The 21,773-nt window shown below is 45.5% G+C and overlaps 5 protein-coding genes across 8 annotated transcripts in view; 2 read left to right on the top strand and 3 right to left on the bottom strand.

Annotated features, from left to right (window-relative positions):
* LOC128310588 (uncharacterized) overlaps positions 1 to 479 on the bottom strand; it is a 61,078-nt gene extending 60,599 nt beyond the window's left edge. Inside the window, exon 1 of the mRNA XM_053047269.1 lies at positions 416 to 479. The gene's annotated coding sequence lies outside the window, so the exon portion shown is untranslated. The remainder of the gene's footprint in view (positions 1 to 415) is intronic.
* A 1,683-nt stretch (positions 480 to 2,162) lies between these two features.
* LOC128298053 (inositol oxygenase) lies at positions 2,163 to 4,325 on the bottom strand. Its single transcript, XM_053033785.1, has 5 exons — positions 4,305 to 4,325; positions 3,988 to 4,159; positions 3,071 to 3,416; positions 2,766 to 2,996; positions 2,163 to 2,690 (listed from the first exon to the last, which is right to left on the bottom strand). The coding sequence occupies exons 1-5, from the start codon at positions 4,323 to 4,325 to the stop codon at positions 2,582 to 2,584; spliced, it is 879 nt and encodes a 292-aa protein (XP_052889745.1). The 3' UTR covers positions 2,163 to 2,581.
* A 2,057-nt stretch (positions 4,326 to 6,382) lies between these two features.
* Positions 6,383 to 11,019, bottom strand: LOC128309919 (protein suppressor of white apricot). Of its 3 annotated transcripts, none has more exons than XM_053046427.1 (3): positions 10,427 to 11,019; positions 9,014 to 9,186; positions 6,383 to 8,948 (listed from the first exon to the last, which is right to left on the bottom strand). In XM_053046427.1, the coding sequence occupies exons 1-3, from the start codon at positions 10,840 to 10,842 to the stop codon at positions 6,493 to 6,495; spliced, it is 3,045 nt and encodes a 1,014-aa protein (XP_052902387.1). In that variant the 5' UTR covers positions 10,843 to 11,019; the 3' UTR covers positions 6,383 to 6,492. The 3 variants fall into 3 exon arrangements, with proteins under 3 accessions (XP_052902387.1, XP_052902386.1, XP_052902388.1); XM_053046426.1 differs by having other exon boundaries at positions 6,383 to 8,951; positions 10,427 to 11,018; XM_053046428.1 differs by lacking the exon at positions 10,427 to 11,019 and adding an exon at positions 9,829 to 10,239 and having other exon boundaries at positions 6,383 to 8,951.
* A 417-nt stretch (positions 11,020 to 11,436) lies between these two features.
* On the top strand, positions 11,437 to 17,856 carry LOC128299761 (uncharacterized protein CG7065-like). Of its 2 annotated transcripts, XM_053035833.1 has the most exons (3): positions 11,437 to 13,335; positions 13,713 to 13,971; positions 14,070 to 17,855. In XM_053035833.1, the coding sequence occupies exons 1-3, from the start codon at positions 13,276 to 13,278 to the stop codon at positions 17,654 to 17,656; spliced, it is 3,906 nt and encodes a 1,301-aa protein (XP_052891793.1). In that variant the 5' UTR covers positions 11,437 to 13,275; the 3' UTR covers positions 17,657 to 17,855. The 2 variants fall into 2 exon arrangements, with proteins under 2 accessions (XP_052891793.1, XP_052891792.1); XM_053035832.1 differs by having other exon boundaries at positions 11,437 to 13,971; positions 14,070 to 17,856.
* A 240-nt stretch (positions 17,857 to 18,096) lies between these two features.
* Positions 18,097 to 20,776, top strand: LOC128299762 (U3 small nucleolar RNA-associated protein 14 homolog A). Its single transcript, XM_053035834.1, has one exon. It carries the CDS (start codon positions 18,215 to 18,217, stop codon positions 20,612 to 20,614), a length of 2,400 nt encoding a protein of 799 aa, XP_052891794.1. The 5' UTR covers positions 18,097 to 18,214; the 3' UTR covers positions 20,615 to 20,776.
* Positions 20,777 to 21,773: the final 997 nt, after the last annotated feature.

The raw sequence follows: 21,773 nt of genomic DNA, 5'->3' as shown, positions 1-21,773 counted from the left end.
GCCAGGGATTACAGCCCCAGTGGGACGATGCAAATCATGATGGCACAGACTTGAGATGTAGTGCAAGTGACACAAGGTGCATCAAGACAAACGCATACAAACGCATCTTCGTAATGATAATATCGCCGTCGACGCAAAATTGACAACCGTTACTTGTAACGGAGCGGATTGAAGAATTCTTCCCCTAGCAACAGAAGTAGTTCGAGATGAGAACAGATCCGTTTACGTTTTGTTCTGTTCTGCGTGTTATGTTCGAGTCTATTAATTATCCTTCCTCCAGCTCAGTTTAATTGCAAATGCACTTGCGCAATGTCGTTAGCGTCTAGAATTAAAGCAAAGCGGCGTGAAATCTAGATCTTATCAGCGATATCGTATGATCTCAATTAATGTAATCTGTGCACGCGCTGTTACTTACCGGGTTGCTCTTTTTGCTTTTTAGTTTGGAAACAATGTACAGCAACCAGCTCGATGAATCTTTCGCGATCGGGTGAAAAGTTCGGGCCACTTGATTGCGCTCCGCAAACCTCAATTCCACAACCCGATCGAGTACATATAAGAAGAAAGAAAGAAAAAAGCTTTCTCTGCCGCTGCTTTTATCGATCGCCGACCGCGACGTCAGGTTGCTTTACTCCACTCGACTGGAATCCGGCGTCGTTGATGTATTGTGGGTTTATGTTAAATTTTTAACCTTCTTTCCACGCTAGCACCGCATGCGCTTAGTTGATCGTACGACCCGTGAATTAACGCACTTCGATCAAACTCACTGCAACGGTACCACAGTTGACCGCGCAACACAAACAAACAACGAACTCCACAGCAACAACACACCTTACAGAACGCACTTTACAATTAAGATCACCAGGAAACAATTTACTTTTGCAACTTATCAGCCTGAAGGCGTCTTCTTTCCCGCAACGGTCACAAGAACTGCTTTTCCCCGTTTTCTTCTCACTTCTAACCGTTACATACGAATGAAGGGAAGATGCGTAATAAGCGGTCACTTCAAAAAAAGATTATGATGACACCGATGGCTGATCCGTGTGTGTGAGTGACGCCGGCTTTCATTTCGAGGAACGCGCGGTACTAAAAAATGGTGGCATTGATTGCTTTCGTTTGACCGTGTTTTATTCGCTGAAAGCGTCGATCCTTTGGATGGAAAATAAAACGGAAAGACCACTGAGCGATCACTTGGAGAAATTCGAAACGGATGACACTTTTCAGAAGCACACACTTTTTTGTTTACAATCATTTAACATCCAAACGCGATCTTGCAGCTAACGCGATCGCTGGCGCGTGTTTCTATGTACAGACCACAAGCAATGAAATTACAGCACGCACAAATAAAACGTTACAATTTGAGTGGTAACTTTTTGCGTGCTACACAACGGAAAACAGGAGGAATGTAGGCACCACACCATGCCGCAGTTGAATGGTGCGTTGTTGCAAGCGAGCGAATGAATGGAATGTTTGCTTCAGCTGGAACGGAGGGTTAATGTTTTGACCGAACCGCTCGCCCATAGTTCCTTGTGCCTGGTTGTTTATTAGCCCATAGTTGCAAAGCTTGACATCACTGACGTTTGCGTGTGACAGCTGATGTGCCACAGGGCGGTTCATGTTTTCGAAGTGCGATTTGAACAGTTCCAAGAAAACAGAAACAAGTATTTATCATGTTTTTTAGTTCAACAACTCCTATATTCCCGTACTGCTTCAAAGTTTTCATTTTGATCTGGAACATCCATTGTGTAGCTTCCCATAACCTGTAGCAGTTGTGTTATCAAAAAGATAGTACATTTTTCTAGCAAACAAACTAAACATCAATTGCTTCTCAACTTGCGCAATTCTCAACTGTTTGCTCCTTTTAAATATATATGTTCGTATACAAAACAGTTGAGCATATTTGTGGGCCTTGCAAAATTTCAAAGATATGCTAAAGTAATGCTTTGAATTTGTTTTCCTGGATGAGCAGAAAATCTCCGGGAATGCTGGGTATCTCTGAGGTTTCGGATGACTTATCCCCAAAATGTAAGTAAGCAAAATCAAAGAACGAAAATGACTTTTGTTAAACAAATTTATATTCAACTCAACATTAACGCACTACATTAAACTAAAAAACATCCAACTGAAAAGGGAACTTTAAGAACTCGACTCATTGCATCGTTGTTCCAGGGTAACGATAATCGTTAATTTTATGTTGCCTTCCATCAATTAACAACTGTTGTTGTTTGTTATTTTTATAGAGACTTTGAGCTGGGCAGCTACATTCGCCTCTTTTCATTTAACAACTCATCCCGCATTGATGAGCTGAATGTTGTGCCAGGTTATATTACCACTCGGGACTGAACAATTGGGCATTCATCACAGTTGTCTTGCATGATTGGAATCGATGAGCCGCACAGTTTTTGTTTAATATAAACATTTGTACCATTTCGTCTAGGAAAAGTAGGTAATCACTGCATTCACTATTGACTATTTACTTTTTGTTTTCTTCGGACAGACGAAATGATCAATTTATCCGGAACAGTTTTGCCATTTGCTAATTGTAAACATGAGGTTTTGAAGTGGTTTTGTGGTAAGATTTCGATTAAAATGCCAGCTCCCCTGGACAGTATTTGTCGATTAATCCCTGATAGTATGGCCACAATGCGTCGATATCCGGCAGTGTGGTTGATTTAGTGTACAGATCATACCGACTGAAAAGACGTGGGAGAAGAACATTTTAAATTATTAGTATGCTCCTGATCTCACCCGGTCGATCATGGGCTTACTTGAACATCAACACCCACTGCTTGGTTTGTTCGTCCTTCTCGTTGGTCAGATGATGATAGTCTCCACCCGAATGCCAAGGATAGAACGAATGGTAGCGGATCATATGCAATGCCTGGTCCGGAAGCGTACTTCCGTTGTGCTTCAGCACCCGATATAAATATTCGTCGTGGCCCCAGGACATGGTCAGCTGCTCCAATCCACAGCTGGGCTGGTACATACCATTTTTAGTGCTGCAAAGCAGATTTCAAGGGTTTAATCTGAAACAATGTTATCTGGTAACAGCTTCCCTTTCCGCTCTACCTACTTGTACTTTGGATTATCACCATCCGGATTATCAACGAAGCTATCCTCCCGATATACAATGCTCGGACCCCATTCGCATCCAACAGGGAACGTATCGCCCACTACGGCCCACTGTGGTTCACCGTAAAAAGCCATCACTTTGCCTAGATCGTGTATCAGTCCGGTCAGATGCAGCCAGTCCAACTCCGGGAACTCTTCACGCGCACGCTCAGCCGTCTGGAAGGCGTGCACAATGTTCGGCAGATCCAGATCCGGATCTGACTCATCAACTAGATCGTTCAGCTTTTCCAGCGCTTGCCGGATCGTTGCTTTGAAATGATCAAACTTGAGCCAATCGGCATGGCGACCTGAAGGAAAAAGGAATAAATCAAGCAAAAAAAAAAATCCCATGTTTAACAAACACTCTTACTATCGCACGTCTATTGTGATTGGTGAAAGGACGTCCTTATTGTGGCGCGCTCAATGTGAAGCACATGGTCTTGCACATGGTGTGGAGAGGCGCGCGTCACGCACTTGCACTACAAACCGATTGGATCTTGTTTGTCCGACGCGTCATTCGAACGTTATCGGAAACTATCAAAACAAAAGCTTACGTGTCGCTTATCAGCACAAATCTAAAAGGCGCGACTCTCGTGGCCTTGCCCGTGCGAAACCATGAAGCATCAACAGGCGACCTGATTTCGGCCAGGGGATTCGCCACCGGCAAGGCCAGTTTGCGTCGTTTGTTGGACCTCCCGAATGGTCACATTTTGCGTCGTTCTGATTTGCGCACCGTTTGTCTCCAATTCGATAGCGATTATCATGATTGGACGAAAACAAACGCATCGAGGAATTCCGTAGCTGCGTAGCTCATAATTTAATCCAACGAGTGGAGGGAGTGTCATAAACCGTATCTGTGGTACTCATGTGGTGGCTTACCTTTCACAAAGTCAACCGTTTGATGGGTATGCATAAGCTTGTACGTGCGCCGGACACGCTCCTTGAGCGGATCATTCTCGTCCACTGTGTAATCCCGGAACTTGGACACCTCCTTATCGACAAACTTGGGCTCAGGGCGTAACAACTCCGAAACGTCCAACACGTTTGGATGCTGGAATGGTGAGAATAAAGGCAGTCGCGTTTATGTACTCATGTCCATGCATACTTTCTGCTAATTGCTAAATACACGTACGAAGCCACTTGTTACTAGTAACCATTTTTATCACTAGCCATCAAATCGAAGCTTTGGACATTACCTCCTCAATAATGATTCTCATGGTGGACGCTTTTCCCGTTTATTCGTTCAGACACTAAATTGTTCCAACCGATCACTACACACGTCAGTATCACTGTGAGTTATTGTGAGCTTTGCTCATGCGTACACACGATGTACCAGGGCAGAGGTCCGTGAAGAACTGTAGATCCTGGCACGAGGCAACTTGCCGTTTTATACAGTAACATACACCCGCAAACAAACTCACTCGATGGATGGAATCGGATGGGAGGGATGTACACCGGAGAGAGTTGGGAACTCAATCACTTCGCTGCAACGAGATTAGTCTTGCCACGATGTCTGCCGTCGTGTGTAAAAAGATGGCACAACCGGCGTCCCCCTTCGCAGCCGGAGTGTGGTGATGGTGATACCAGGATGATGATAAGCTTAATCTACTATTGGGATTTGAATTGTCTGATTAGTAGACATTTGTGTTATTTTTATGTTTGTCCCAATGGTTATTGTAGGTATGTTTGGTTATCTATTTTTTAACGTACTGTTTCACTTTGCAGATAAGCGAATTGATATGGGGCGAAAATCCAAATGATGCTAAATGCTGTTTATATCTATATTGTTTCAAGAAATTCGAGAAATTATTGAATGCAATTGGATTGAACTTTACCGTACAAAGGAAACTTTACAACTGATCTCAAGGAAGATTGGTGTAAATTGGAATCTGGAGCGTCACGAGCTGAGAAAGGTACAGAACAACTGCACGTGAATGCATACGGCTATGCAAATTTAATGACACTCCTGTATATACTCTCGGAACTGGACTAATGCAGATTTAATTTACCGCAGCACGAGATTGCTTTATCCAATGGATAGGTACGTCCGGATTATAGCTGATTATGGAGCGGCCAACGGGACCAAAGTTCTCCTTTTTGGAGGTGAAAAGACCCATTCCACGAACTACCCTGAGTGATGTAATTAGACAACCATATCAGCACCGACATATGGCGGTTGACATCAGTCTAATGTAACTGAAAGAATCATGCTCAGTGATCCCGTGCTTCGTAAAACTCAACGTCCCAAAATAATATTTGATAACATGTCTCGTGACCCGCGGACACATGTGACCGGCAGGGGTAGAGTCACTTTAAGCAACTACCGAAACACCAAAAAAAAGCTTCCAACTCATCCTTATCGTCTCGACTCAGGGTGTACCATTAGTTATGTTTTCAAACAAATGCTTCCAAGATGAAGAATAATTTCACAATGTCTCGCGGTTTAACAATCCTCCTCCCTAGCTGATGCTATCGAAGGTCAAGGAATGTGTAAGCATAATGCTGATTCCGCAATGAGTTCGCAGTTTATTCCCGCTTTCATTTCAATCATTCTCTCCGTTTTCTCTCTATAATGGTGTTGCTAATGATGGTCATGAAAATCGCAATGCTTGTAATTATAATGACTGACAATTACGAAACAATTACACGGTGGCCCACCTTATCTGCTGAAGAAAACCGAACGTTCAGGTTTGAAATGCGAGAGGTCTCTGCTTCGTCTATCGCTCTTAGTACAGCTTCCTTACAGCAGACGGAAAGGTCGAAGTAGCACTGTGATCAGCATTATCAGTGAAGTCGATTGATAGAATTATCTCCGAATGTTACGGATTTAAGTTGACACCGTCGGGTGGGAGAGCAGGACACGGTTTGGAATTTCTGAGAGGTCAGCTAGAATATTACAAAGTATATTTAACAAGAACCTGTGTGATTCGACTTGAACTTATATACCAGAATCTGGAAATATTCGATCGTTGCATCCGACGTATCTCGGAGGCACCGAGATGTGTGTACATATAAGAAAATATGTTGAATGTGAAGTTAGTATTTGTTAGGACAAGTAACGACTATTTCAAGCAAGATATTGGATTATACAAAGTGTTAAATTCCCTAGACATTATTCATTTTATTTATGTGCTGGGCATATTATCGAAGTCGAGATTGCTGCAGGGAATAGTAAATGAAACAGACGAAATCGTAAATGAAATAAGGTAATATTTAACGTCAGCAAGGAAGAAACTAGCAGGAATGCTTTAAAATACCGAATTCGAATGATCGGTAACGCAAATTTATTGTACTAACTTAAACTTTACATCAATTTTTCTGTTTTGTCAAATCCTTTCCTGTCAATTCGAAATCAGTCACGCGTCATTCCAAACTTCGCCCTATTTAACAATCCCAGTATCGTGCTCTTGCCGGTGGATATCGCTCATCGTACTCGTACTGTCCGTCGCGTCTTCGCTGTGCACGATGCCGGCTGCGATCTTCCGTGTCACTGTCGCTGTTCCGGCGTGAGCTACGACTGCGCGAACGATGCTTCCGTTTATGTCGTTCGGCGGATGCGTTCCGTTTTCGCGTTCGTTTCGTTTTGGAACGCGATCGGGACCGCTTGTAACTAGGTGTTCGGGACCGGGATTGTGATCGGGAAATCGATCTACTGCGGGTGGCACGTTTGGTTTTTTTCGTACGCTTGATACGATCATCATGTCTGGTGGATTGATTATCTTCACTGCTGAATCGACTGTGGGATCTAGTGCGATCACGACGATTTCTGCTGCGGCTACGTTTGCGGTTGCGCGAATGCCGTGAACAGGATCGTTCGGACCGCGGCACCGAACGGGAGCGTGATTTTTTCTTCGCTTTCTTCTTTACTCGTGTCGAGCGATGGTGGCTTTTGGATTTTTTCTTCTTTGATCGCCGCTCGGTACCATTGCCGGAACGCTGCGCATCAGACGCGTAGTCCCCATGAGAACGTGAAACGGACCGTGGGTTGGGATCTGGACGTGTTTCACTCACCAGCACAACGTCATCGTCATCATCGTCTTCGATCACCGTCGTCGTTATGTTGGCGTTCAAGGTTGGTATTCTCGCAGTCGCTTCCTTCGGTGACATGCTTGTCGAGCGCACTGAATGGATTGATTCATTATCCGCGTCACTGGTAGCAGCGTCATTCGGTGTGGATTCGGCAGCTACTGGCTTTTCAAGCGTCGTATTGTTTTCCGTCGGTTCTTGCGTTACATCAGCCTTCCGTTCGACGTGTTTGATTAGATTTACGAACAGATTGGCACGTTTTTTACGCTCTGCCTGTTTTTCCTTCGCATCTGCCGGTTCTCGTTCGGATCTTTGAGTTCCGGTTGGTGTTACAATACAGGCAGGTGGTGAAGTCGCTTCCAGTACATCTGCTGCATCTAAAAATAGCTCACTGTCGGTATCCTCTTTAAGGACGTTCGGAGTTTTAACAACATCATTCGAATCTTCCTCCTTACTGTCTGTCAATTTCTTTACCACAACGTCACTCTCAGTAGTCTGCTCTTTATCCTCATTGACTTCCTGTTGTTTCAAATCTTTATCATCTTCTTCCTCGTCGCTCCCTAACCCAGGCATCGTCTTTACCGCACTGCCATCTTCTTTCTGCTTTCGTACGAGTGAAAAACTAACCGGTGCCCCTAGTTTCTGGTGCTGTATATTCGTCACCGGTATGGGTATTGCCTTGGGAGCGGCCGTATGAACAGCTTTAATGCCCAGACTTGGTGTCGTTTCCACCACGGTTCCGTTCTCGGTTTCGGTTCGCACCTTCGCCGGTGGTGGGCTGGGAGCCTGTGATCCCAATCCATGCTCGCCTGCGTTCATACGCTGACGCACGCGGTACGCATAGTACGGGTAGTATTCGTGCGCTTGATTCAGAAACACAAAGCGCGCATCCTGTTTGGCTCGCAAGGCCTCTTCAAAACTATACCCATTCTTTGCCACATATATCGCCGTTCGATCGATGATATTATGAATGGTTAGCGGTGGAACAATACCTTGGAATGGTGCGAGCTCTTTGCCCTTCTTTGGGCCATCTGTTTTCTTTTTCTCCGTCTGATCCTGTTCGCTATCGTTATCGTCACTGTCACCACTAGCGGAATCGTACTGAACCAAACCTGCCAAACCGGTGGAAACCTTCTTTACCTCCACGGAAGTACTCGAACTCTCCGGGTTGTGCTCAATGTCCGTTGTGATGCGGGTTTGCTGTACGGATGCTGACGTTTCCGTGACGCTATTTGGTTCCTCTGCAATCATTGTCGGAATAGGAGCCCCCGTTATCTTGCTAATAAGCTGCGTATAGGCACAGTCCACCGATGGTTTGTATTTGATGGCTGGAACAACAATTTTCGGCTGTATTTGTGCGGATGATTCGCTCGTTTCGGTATCTGTTCCATTCTCGCTGTTGGATCCCTTTCCCTTTCGATCGTCGCTTTGCTGTTCCGTCATAATTGGATACTGATTGGTGCGAAACGCAAGCAGCACATGTCGGTAGTAGCGAAACAGGCGATCGGTTTGGATAAGAAAATTAAACAACGGATTGTTCGCTTGTTTCGTCTTCAGCAGGATCTCCATTTGGGCGTCCTGGGAAGCGATGAATTTGGCCGTCTTCTCAATAATGGCATGCTCCTTCATGGTCTCCGGTAATGGAATGTCCGGAAGAATGTCAAAGCCCTTCGGTACTTTGTACGGATCGTCATCCTGTTCATCGGCGCTAGTACGTTCTTCAACCGTCGCAACGGGTGCGCCTTCCTGAGGTAATGGTGCATCGTAATTGAAGGGCACCTGATTGCCCAACAGCGTTTCCCGCTTGCGAACTTCTTCTGTGGATAAGGGATAGGCGTTATTCTATATGCGTCTGATCGATATTTGCACGAAACCGTACCTTGATACATTTCCTCCTCAACTTCATTACTGTAAAGGCTGAAGTAGCGTTCCTCCTCGCATAGTTGTTCCGCCTTCTGTTCTGCCGCCGTAAGACCCTCCAAACGATCATGATATCCACCCGGAGGTGGCTCGTACGGTGCGAGATCATGCAATGCACCGCGTGCATCATATCTGTGTCCGATCGCGTCCATGATCAATCATACCGGCAAAGTCAGAGAACGAGACAGAAAAAGAGAGAAGGAAACAAGGAAACGAATATCAATATCTGTCGTGTAGCAAAGGTCCCGATATGCGGGAACATTATTTTATGATGCGATATATTCGATCTCTTTTTTCTGGGAGGACTTTGGTTAGGATCTTTGCTTCATGTCTCAATGGGTGCCGCTGTCCGACTATGCAAAAGCTCAGAAGACAGACGAATTCGGATAGCGAGTTAAGGGATTGCCAGAACGTGTAACAATCCGTGGATTGTTTCCATATTGGAGAGAATCGTACAGCACGGAAGGATAACTTGACAGTAACTTTTTTCCCATTTCTGCTATCCGTTTGAATCTTCCCAACATAAGCAACCGCCCAGCATATATATATATGTGGAGGATTGCTTGTGATCTTGAGCCAGAAGGTAAAATCATTCGTACTGTCCCCCGTTTTGCATTCGTCATAGACAGAGATCATGATGGCAGATTGATTTGGCACATTGATATCTTTTGCTTTCTAAGTTTGCTTACAACACAAGAAGAATAGAGAAAAAAATGTAGAGAATTAAATCAAACATTCAGAGATGTATCATTTACCACTTGTTTTTATACATACCACTGCCGCCGATCGACTACTTGTTGTGTTGGAATTGTTTTATTTTGAGACCTAAAAATGAATGATATAACGTACGTTTTCTTGTTTCTTTCGAGGCGTTCGGCTTCTGTTTTGGATTATGGGCGGTTCGAACGGTAGTTCCGCAAGGAAGAGTTCATAGCACAAAACCGATCATGATCGCTTACTGGATGGCAAACTGACTGAGACTCCGGACATCGAAACAAAACATTGCATTTCGGAGTTATCATTGATCCTTTCCTGGCCATCGAAAACGGGAATGATATTTGTGCCGCATTCACTGCGAAACTCCTCATCGTAATCGTTTCCATTGCGCACTGCCTTGGCAAATATAGGATGGTTTGTTGTGAACATTCTCCTCAGCGGCGTTCGTCATCCATCGGAAGAGAAACTTCAGGTAAACCCGTCTCGAGCGATGCAATAAGGCGAATGCGAGCAGGAACGTACGGTGCTGTCGATGTTGTTGAACGCTGATGCACTGTTTGGCTTAGGCTTGATTGGTACAAACGTTTTCTGATATTGCATGTTTAGGTTGAGCAGAAATAAAATGGTATAGAAGGTAGAGAAAGGAGCTATTAACCTGTCTATCTTCAACTGATTGTCGCCCATCCACGGTATCAGATGCCGGCCCTGATCGATGAACCGTGCTCTCTCGTCATTGCGGAAGATTTTGCACGAATACCCGAACACTAGCAGATCTTCAAAGCTGTCCGGTGCGCCACCGAGATGATGATAATGCCCAGTCCGCCGCAAAATGCCCGACTCTCCGTTCGGCGCACTGAAGGTAGTAGGACCGCCGGTGCTTCCGGTACTGTGTGGTCCTGTTGAGATTCCTGCCCCGCCGGTGCTACCATCTCCGGCAGCACTTCCTGGATGACCTAAGTTAATGCAACCATTGCCAACACCGTTGCTGCCCGTATTGCTACCACTGCCCGTGCCGCCTGGTCCCAAGCCACCTCGCAACGCACTATTGCTAATGTTCCACCGTTCAGTCATTGTGACTCCCACATACGTGTTCCGTGAGTTCCGATTGCCCTTGCTTATACAACAAAGCCATACACGATGGCTCCGTGTTTCACTTTACGGTCACTACTATTTTATGTACACGTTTGGGTGAAGCCTCCCGGAAGATTGCCCTCGAACGTGATAAATTTCACTAGTACACGACCTGGCTGTACATTTTGGTAAGCTGTTTTAATGTGAAAACAACAGCTTTGTGCTTTGTAGCAAAACAACGAACGCAGCGGTAGAAAATTATTGACGTTTCTTCTAGAAGCGCTGTTGATGCACATGACGTTTGATGGATAAAATGAAATTTAATAACTTAAACGGCTAAACTTATAGGATTGTTCTGTAGATGGTCAAGCCTTCGATTAATACGATGTTTATTAAGTAAATGATAATGATGCATAATTCATTTATTTCGTGTATAAAACAAAATTGCATCTCCGTTCGTTTTTGAACTGCTCGTACACACAGTGAACCGGTTCGCGAAACCGGTTCAAAACAATCTGTCAAATTGTATTGACATTCCTTGTGAGAAAAAATGGTAGCCGACTGGCTTTGTAATCGCAGGGTGGAAAATCGACGCAGATTTGTGGCTAATTTGTGGTAAGTTTATATAATTTCACTTAAAATGCCCTGTTCCCTAACCAGGTTTGTCAAGGAACATACCGGTCGGTGAAATTTGGCCCGTAAAATGCGGCTATTTGTGTGTTGAGTGAGCGAACAAAACGCACCGAGCGTCATCTCCTAGCCAAGCAATGGAGGGCGGACTGTTGCCGCAAGCCTGTACAGCCGCTAGAGGCTCCGTGACGGTCGGTTTTATCAATAATCCGCCGAATTACTATTGCAACTCGCGTATCAGTGTTGTTCCATGTTCTGTGTAACGTGAAACGAATGTGTTTATGGTTAGGGAGGTGCGATTTTAATTAATTGTGCCTTGAACCAGTTCGATTATAGCCTCCCATATGGAATGTTGTGTTTTTTATTTCTATGGGACAACACAACTTGTGGGGAAGGTAACGTTTAAGCCCATCGTCCAGAACAACTGGTTGATGATTTTTTAACCATATGAAACTAGGATGTTTCGGTTAGATCCGCCGTAGCGTATCCTTCATATCGTTGCAAGTGTCTCAATATTTTAATTCTGTCCAGGCGAACAGATACGTGCGAAATATCAATCGCTCGATCTACCAAACTATTATCGATCCTGCATCTCTGTCAAGGGGGAAATAGATGAAGCCAGAGCCTTTTTCTAACCCATCCTGAAACATCTTACTCGTTGCCCAATGTCTTAGGTCCTGTCCCATGACTTCGACTACTTACTGTGTACAGTCTTGCGGTCCGTGGCGGTTAGCTGTTTGCTTGCCTGATCAACTACTTCCTCGCAAATCAATCGGTTAAAAAGATTGATCCGTCGTTTTTTTCTTTTTCGAACGCTTAAAGTGCAGACATTGATAAACCGTTGTAATCTTGTAAGTGGTGCTGGTAGTGATGTCTAGTAAGGTCCACGTAGGGTCCGTTGTATAGTTAATGTAGAATCGTTATGTAGAATGTTATGTAAATGTGTAAAGGTAAGTAAAGCTCCCACAACATTTCTCCACACACTTGTGCACATCATAGACTGAATCACTTGTCTTTAAAGCATTCCTTACATCGAAATCTCTGTCTTCCAATAAAAAAAATCGTGTGTGCTACATTGAGAAATCATTTGAGCTGAGACACTGCTGGGCGCAATAAAACCTATTAACTATTTACTCCTTCTTTTCCACCTCTTCCTTTCAGATTTTGTCACAAAAAGCGCCCGCGCGCTGCAAACTCATGTACGGTAACGTGGAATAAATAAAACAATCTCAAGAATAGTTTCGTTCGATTATCACATTCGTGTAACAGTATTGTTGCTGTTAAGAAGGAATTGCGATAAGCTTTTTAATTTTTCTGTCACGTCGGGTTAAAATATTTTAGCTGGTTCGACTTCGCGAAAAAAAGCGTACAAAGTTATAGAAAGAGGTTATAAGAATGGTTCAGACGATAGAGAAACAATAACACGCTCGTAAATCGAAATGGTACACCTTCTCTTCGACTATCCGTGATCAGTGATATCCGTGTTCCAAGTGCGAGTGTTAATAGACAGTGGTCTAAAGAATCGTTTTCGGATGAGGGAAGGGCCCGATCGTGGGGAAGAACCGCTTAACATTGTACACGGTTTTTAATAAAGTCTATCCCGGCGAATTGATCCCGAAAAGCTAAGGCAAGCAGGGCCTTAAACATTCCGGTAAAGCGTCAGGGACTGCTAGAGACCGTGCGTGATTGCCCAGAAAACAGGATAAAGAGAAGATCAGGATAACCGACGGAAAACATCGGATCTACTAGTAGTGTTAAGCGCCGGCGTCGTCTCGATCGCATTGGTGGTTTCCATACGAGAAAATGGATCTTGACAGTGCAAATGATATCATTAGTCCGGGTGATACTGTAGCTCGATCGAAGGTAAGTACTGACGACATGTAAAATGATTCCTTTTGTGCAGGTGGCTAGGGTGGCTGAGAGGGAACTGTAGCCCCAAAGAAGTGCCCGCTAACACTGACAAACAAAACAGTTTTAACACACGTGCTCATGAATGGTGTTATATGGAGTGACCAACCAAGTGATGAAAGTGTGTGCATATGATTGATGGCCTGTTTCAGCCATAAGAAAATAGTGCAACGAAAAAAGTGCCATACGATATCATCCAGTTCTTTTCTATGTGCGGTTAATCAACGAGAATGTGCTTGCTTGTCGAGAGTCATAAAGACATTTTGGGACAGTTTGTTTTTGTACAAAGCATTAATGTTATTTTGTTTCATGTTCACTCCTTCATTCCACAGTCGGAGACGGATATCGAGCAGCATGTACTGGGCACGAAGGTTAAACTATCCGATGGCACCGAAGCCCTCGTGTTCAACCGTACGCCACGCAACAAAGACCTGCTGTTCGGGTACAGCTGCCACATTTGTGGCGTGGCGTGTCTCTACGGTGAACGGATGCTACAGATTCACATTGCTGGTCGTAAGCATCAGGCCCGACTGAACGTGACCGTATTTGATGCCGAACAGTATCGTGCTTCGCTTGTGACGAAACCGAAAGGTAGGCCGTGTGGTGGGAACTCTGCGGAACTGTCCCGTGTAGTTGCCACGATTGCTCGTTATTGTAAAAAATGTTTCACTTTCTTGTTTCTGTTTTAGCCAACACTGCATCAACTGATACGAACTCCTCAGCCGGTGCAATGGGTATACTGGAGAATGAATCTTCATCATCAACGAAAACGTTGGCAAAGTTACAGAACGTACTGGATGGATACAGAGATGGTCCGTTGGTGGGTTTGGAATACATCATCGAGCTTACCGATACGGCGTCCGGAAATGATCCGTTCTACAGCTGCATTCTGTGCAACATGCATAACAACAACGAAAGCGGCATTACCACGCACATGATCGGTTTGGGGCACCGGTTCAAATTTCTGGAGAAACACTATCCGTCGGTGCGTAAGATACTGGCACCGTATCGCAACAACAATCTGGAAAACGGTGGACAAGTGTTTTTCCGCGTCGTTCAAACGGTGTGCGAAGCGATCGAAGATCACCATGGACGGCTGACACCGCACGTGTATGATGCATCGGATTTTAATCGTAACCGTGTTAAGTATGGCCAGCAGATCTCGTTCGGTAGCCATTTTGATGAGCGCACGGGACCAAAGTTTGGCGATGTGATTGACGCAAAGGTGCTGCAGGATTTGCTTCAGGATATGGGCAGCACCGATGGTGTGGAGGTACAAGTTCAAGGTGGTGATGCAAAAGGTCCGAGTGGGGAGGTTAAAGCTCAGGGTGGGGATGCAAAATCAGCAAAACGCTACCGCAAGCGAGACGAGCGCGGCAGTTTAGATTCCATCTCCAGCGTCAGCAGTGCGAACTCAATGCTGACGATTTCATCAAGCGGTGACAATGACGATCGTAGCCGTCAGCGTCCACGAAGCCCGTTGAACGGAGGACGGCAGCGTGCTGTTCAGCGAAGCTTACATTCTGGCCCACCGGAAAGGCAGCTGATACCGACGCCACGGGAATTGTCGCAGCAATCGGCAGCGATTGCACACGAACGGTACAAGTGGGAAAAGTATCGCTGCTCGGTCGACATAGCCGTGACTCAGCTAACGAAGCAACTGAAGGACTACGAAAAGAATCCGGAAAAGCATCCGCTGTATTCGGAGGAGTGGAAAAAGTTCTGGAACCGACGGTACAAAGAGCTGCAGGCGGAAAAGAAGGATCCGCAAAAGCACAACTTCAAACCGGAATGGATCGAGTTCTGGACAAAGCGCATGAAGGATTTGCACGAGGAGGATATCGCCCGGAAGAAGGAAGAGATACGCATGAAGATGAATTTACCGGTGGAGGGCGAAGAACGGACGGATGAGCTGCGAGAGCAGTACGTCCTGCGGGTTCCGCAGGCGAAGCGCGCCCGTACGGGCGATCCGAAGGCAGGTACCGTTGAAGCTCCGATTCTGATCGACGTGAATTCTGACGAGGAGGAAGACGACTACAAAGGTGGTCAACCGATGAGAAGAAGCAAACGTTCACCCAGAACATTATCGCGGCACCACGACTATCCAAGAAAGCGATCCACCTCCCGCTCCCATCGATCTCGTAGTCCTATCAGTGACGATAATGATTATGATACGTACTCAAGAAGCCGTTCGCACCGAGTACCTCCTAAGGATTATCGCGGAGAGCGGTCTGGCGATAGCAGCAAACATCGTGGGCCTCCGCCAGAGCGGGTAGACTACGATGAATGGGCCAAGAATTATTACGGTCCCAACAAGAAAGTATTCGTACGGACGGAGTTCGATGCGGATAACACAACACCGCTCAATTTTATTGCAGTCTGCAGGTTGCTGACGGCGTTCGAGGAGTACCTGGGAAGCCTCGGACCGAAGGTGATCGATTTGCTGGCGAAGGCGCTTGCTCTGGAGAAGGTGAAGGCTAATTCAGCCGACGATCTGCTACTGAACGAGGACAACTGTATGTTTCTGGAGACGGTAAAAGAAAAGCTGAAGGGTCACATGATGGCCGAAACGATTGATCCACCGAAAATCGTACCGATCAAAAAAGCCGTACGAAACATTGCGCGACTGCTGCACGAGGCTTCCAAACGTGAACAACCAGATAAAGCACCGGAAGAAGAACTGTCTCGCGATTCGCTGCCCGCAAGCGAGGTGGCTGCAGTGCCGACGACAACTTCATCAGCTGCGAGTGGAACAAACCTCGACAAGCTAGCGGTAGCCGAGCAACTGGCAAAGTTGCTTGTTGCTCAGGGTAAGGCCGATTTTACCACTGAAGAGCTGGAAGAGCTGATCAACGTGTACGTCGCCATGGCGCAGATGTCACGGGAGCGAAACACAATCATTAATGCGAAAAGTTATATGGCAGCACTGCCACAACCTGCCGTTTCGTCGGCACCGACAGAGGTATCACCTGTGGCAGCAGCTCCAGCTGCACCATCGAAAGCACCGGTGGTGCCTGAACGTGCCCGTCCGGAGGCTTCTAGTTCTCGTGGAACAGCAGCTCGATTGAACGAAAAGAAGAATGATATCCCAGTGCGTACTGGGAACTTTTCCTCTGCCATGCCGATTATGGACGAAGAAAATTCTTCGCCAGGACCTCTCGAGAATCTGACCGACTCGGATCTGCAAACGTTACTGCAGAGCTTCAAGGATCTTTCGAATGACGAACAGATGCATCTCATATCGTACCTGCGGAAACTGGAGCGTACTGAACCAGACCGCGTTGAGCTACTGCGTCGTTATGTGAATTTCGATTCCTTCAACAACCCGCCAGTTGGAGATGGAAGAAACAGCAGAGGTGATAACGGAAACAGACGAGATGTCGATAACCGGCTGTCGGATATAGATGAACTCAGCTATACGGGGCACGACGATGATTCTAGTTACGATATGTTCCGACCCTCTGGACCCACGACGACTACTGGTGGTCGAAACCCAGTACAGATGCCATCGTCCAATAATGCCGGACAGCAAAGACTAACCTCTCAACGTCCACAACAACAGCAACAACTGCAACAGCAGCAGCAGCAGCGGCAAAAGATTACACAGCAGCAGTCAATACCGCCACAGAAGAAACCGAACACAATGATCGTAGATTCGGAAGACGAAGACGATTACTCTTACGACGATATTTTGCGAGCGGCGTCGAAGAACGTATCCACGATACCGCAGCAGCCGAGGTCAAAATCTCCAACCGATGCGTACGACACCAGCTCTAATCATTCGCAGCGAACAAATTCGAACAATGATGCAGGAAGTGGTGGCCCAGGCTCTGCTGCTATCTCCCTGACGGACACACAGAATTTAATCGCAAACTTGATGGAATCGCTTCAAAAATCCGTTTCCGATGCCAACAGCCATAAACCGTCGGGTACGGGTAGTGGTGCAGGAGGGACTAGTAACTATACCAACCCGATCACGACGATCGGTACTCCGGGCAGTGAAGGTTCTGCAACATCCATACCCGGCAAGGTCTCAAATCCCTCGTCCAACCCATCCGCAATGTATCCGTCCTTCCCACAGCAACAAGGACAAGCAGGGATGGGAATGCTCTACGGTCAGGGACAACAACCGATGGGTCATATGCAGGGAACGCCAGGGCAAATGCAACCGCAATTTGGCGGTCAGTTCATGTATCAGGGACAAATGTTCGGTGGGAATGCAGCTGCACAGCAGCAGATGCAACAGTATGGATACGGTAACTATGGTTACTATTAAAGCAAGAGAAGTACGGTGGTCCCTGTCGCTAGCGAATGGAACACTTCTTGCTGGCATTTTACTACAAGCTGCAGTTTTATGTTGTGGCTTTGTTTAAGAGATTAAGTTTTTGTGAAAATAAATGAAACTACAAGTGAAAGCTACGGATATTCTACAAACCAATAACTTGGGTCCGAAAGGTATCGGGAGTATGGAGTTTTTTTTCCCGATTTAGGAAAGCCAGCGAGTTTGGAATGTTGGATGTTCGGAAAGAGGTTCTAAGCGAATTAGCGTAGTATTTCAATAATTCCTATTGCATAAAGCGAAAGAAATTGTAGTTTTTATTTATCGTTTCGTTTTATAATCGATTTTTTCAAAAATTGTAAATTGTTGACGTTTTGTAAAGTTTTTCCTGTGTGAACCCACTGTGCAAATGTCAAAATCGTCTACTGTCAAAAAATTCAGACGTAAATAAACGTGATTTCGTAGCAACATGCGGTTCGTCTGAAACGAAGTTGGAGCCTTGTTTTCTTTCTCAGTGTTTAAAATCTATTTTTCTTCCAAACTACACACGTAATTATGCCGGTGGAAATGGAGAACAACTTGCCGGAAGGTGTCGATCGAAATGAAACGGACGAAGAAGAGGAAATCGACCCAAAGGCCCATGCGAAGCTCATCGACGGAATCAACAATCTGACTGGTTCGCACTTCATCCGTGAGGTGACTCGCACGGAACCCTCCTTGAAACGATCAGAGTTCGGGCTATCTAAATCGAAAACTGAGAAAGTTCGGATAGGCGAATTGGTTAAGTTTTTCACGAAATCCAAAAAGCATACAGCGGTAGTGAAGCAGCTGGATAAACTGAAGGAAAGTAACCCTCTCCAGCAGCCACTTGAAAAACCGGCTGCGGATAGGATCGAACGGAAGGCTGGGTTCAAGCGTGTGCAGGAAGATCTTGACCGCTGGGAACCGGTTGTAACGGCCACGCAAGTTGCATCGCAAACGGTGTTTCCGCTGCTGTACGGTGGGACGACGGTTCACAATGCCCCGCCGAAGAAGTTGTCCGAGTATCGCGTCAAGACCAAGCTAATGGAAGAGATGGAAGAGCTCGACCGGACCTACGAAGGGTCGGATGGTGCTGAGGATGAAAATTCCGATGATAATTCACAGAACTACGGTCTGACGCTGGAAGAGATGCGTGAAAAGGCACGTGAACGTGCGCGGCAAAAAATGCGAGAATCGTACGCGATAGTGAAAGGTCGCCGAATGAACAAGATCAAGAGTAAGAAATATCATCGTCTGTTGAAAAAGGACAAACTGAAGGAGCAGATAAAAAAGTTCGAAGAGTTGAAAGAAAAGAACCCAGAGGAAGCACTTCGCCAGCTCGACAGTATCGCTAAACAGCGGTTTCAGGAGCGCGTTTCGTTGCGCCATAAAAATACGGGCACCTGGGCCAAAAATCTTCAAGTACGTGCAAAGTACGATACCGAAGTAAGGCGTGAATTGGCCGAACAGCTTGCCATCGGGCGAGAATTGACGACTAGACGTATTGAGCAAGACAGCAGTTCTGAGTCGGAGGGTGAAATGGATCTGACGATGGGCAGGAAAAGCGAAACTAACCCGTGGATGGAAAGTGCTAGCCACGAAGAGGTTGTTAATAGCGAAAAGAAACTTTCTAGCGGATATCGCAAGTATTGGGAAGAACGTAATCAGATCGAGCATATTAAAAAGCAGATAAATGCGGAGAATGAACATGAAAATGGACAACATGCGGTAGAGGAGGTTGAAACTAATGGAGATGTTGAACCTGTTAAACAATCTAGCCTGAACGGTGTAAAAAAACGACTAAAGAAACGGAAAGATAAAGTTGTCATGGCATCCGGTTCGTGGAGCGTAGAAGACATCGATCTAGAGCAGAAGGAAAAACACAAAAGCACTGTTGCGAAGACAAAGGCGAAAGGGAAACGAAAAGATAGCGTTGCTACTGTGGAGCAAATGTTTCAAGAAGCTGAAGATATTATCCAAGATGCGCTAAATAGTAAGTTAGAATATGTACAGAGCAGAATGCAGGAGGAGCAGGACAAGGAAAAGAAACGAGAGAAAAATCTACCAAAATCGAGAAAAAAGAAAAACAATTCAAAGGACCTAAGTTTCAAGAAACGGGCTAGCTTAGCCGACGCAGACGAGCAAATGAATGAAACTGTAGAGAGTGCACAATCGGACGAACCGTCCGCGTTGACTGAGCTGAAGAAGGTAAAATCCTCGATCGATAATACAGCGACTCCCTCGATCAAAGCATCGGCAGAAATCAATCTAAACCAAGTAGTGCATATGAAACCGAAGCATCTACTAACTGCCCTTCCGAATATGATTACATCAGGTGAGCTATCGGACGACGAGGACGCGGACAACGATGCACACCGTCTTACAATTGCCGAAGCCTTCGAGGATGACGATATAGTGGCTGATTTTGCGAAAGAAAAGCAGGACGAACGTCAGAAAGATATTCCGCAAGAGGTGGAATTAACCCTGCCGGGATGGGGCCATTGGGCTGGTGCAGGCATCAAACCGAAGGTGCCACGTCAAAACGCTCGGAAGATGTTTAAACCACCGCCAGAACTAACACGGCGCGACGATAACCGCGATCAAGTGATCATCAACGAGGATGGGCTTAAGAACGACAAGCTGAGTAAGCATCTAGTCAGCGAAGTACCGTTCCCGTTCGTAACGGTGAAGGATTATGAGGCATCTTTGAGGGCTCCCCTTGGACGGACGTTCATAACGGAATCAGCGCACGCAGCGATGGTTGAGCCGCGCGTTATCACCAAACAGGGTGCCGTGATTGAGCCGATGAAGAAAGAGCTACTGGTGAGGAATCCGACAAGGTTAACGACGGTCGGCAAGAGGCAACGCAACGAAGCTGTTGACGAGTACAATAAATATCTTGAAAAGCATCACAAAAAGGCTTTCGGGCGGTGAGTTGTTGCTCGAAAATGGATTCGAAACGATGTATGAGAATTTAGAAGGTAAAGAGAGTGAATAAATCGATATGATTAATTGATGAAAAAGACGTATTTTGTTATTTTGAGTAAACAAGCTTGTTACGATGCAATGAGATATTTTATTTAGAGAAAGCTTGGGAGAGATGGGACATCCAGAGAGGAACATTCACAAGATTGAAAAAATATAACTGCACTAAAATAATATACCAGCCTAAATTGCTTCTCTTTCATCGGTTAATTAACATACAAACAATTTGAAATAGTCTCAAGATTGAAAGAAATAAACAAAATCTTTCCTGGGCAGTGGGGGATCAATCTCCTTGGAGGCCCATGGCGGAATTTTTAAAGGGAGGCCTCTAATTTTGCTACGACATTATCGGTGATAGTGAGGTGTACTTGAAACATTATTTAACAACACCAGCAAAGTCTCGGAAAGAAAGCTCCCTTGCGTACACCTCAGAGTTCTGTTGCGTAGCCCTGTAAACGGGCCTAGTAAGCTGGTCTATATATAAACGTCTGTATGCGCTAAGGAGAACCATAACGCCACTACTTGGATCACATTTTCTACGATTTACGATTCCTGATTAGTCAAGGACGATTTTTTCGCCCAAGGTACAGTTTTCAATCGGTATACTTCTTTGGTAATAATCAGCGAAATTTCTTAGAAACCTGTTTCGCTCATGTTGATGTTTTAGGCGATGAACAACACAATTGTTTTCAGATTTCCGATACCAGGAAAGCATGTTTTTCAAGAGGTGATACTTGCATAGCAATAATTGTTTTATATAATCAAGGAAGATGTTTTGATCAATTTTTTACCTTTTAAATTAATTTGATTTTGCTATAAATTAACTCTGCTGTTAAATTTCCAAAAATCGCACAATCGGTACCAATTTTTTGGGGCCCCCAACACGGCGAGACCCTAGGCGACCGCCTACTTCGCCTACCGTTTGATCCGCCGCTATTCCTGGGCAATATCAATGATGACAATCATTCCACTCTGGTGGACATTTCTGGTTTGTCCGCTGTTGTATAATAAGGAAAAAGGTCACGTCCGGTTTCATTTCAACTCTTTTATTAGCATGGTATACCCCAACGCACATGCAGGCTCCAAAAACGTAACACGAATCTCAGTA

This window comes from Anopheles moucheti, chromosome 2 (assembly GCF_943734755.1).
Source record: "Anopheles moucheti chromosome 2, idAnoMoucSN_F20_07, whole genome shotgun sequence".
NCBI lineage: Eukaryota > Metazoa > Arthropoda > Insecta > Diptera > Culicidae > Anopheles > Anopheles moucheti.
The sequence above is the reverse complement of the archived record's forward strand: the minus strand, read 5'-3'. Positions and strand labels throughout refer to the sequence as shown.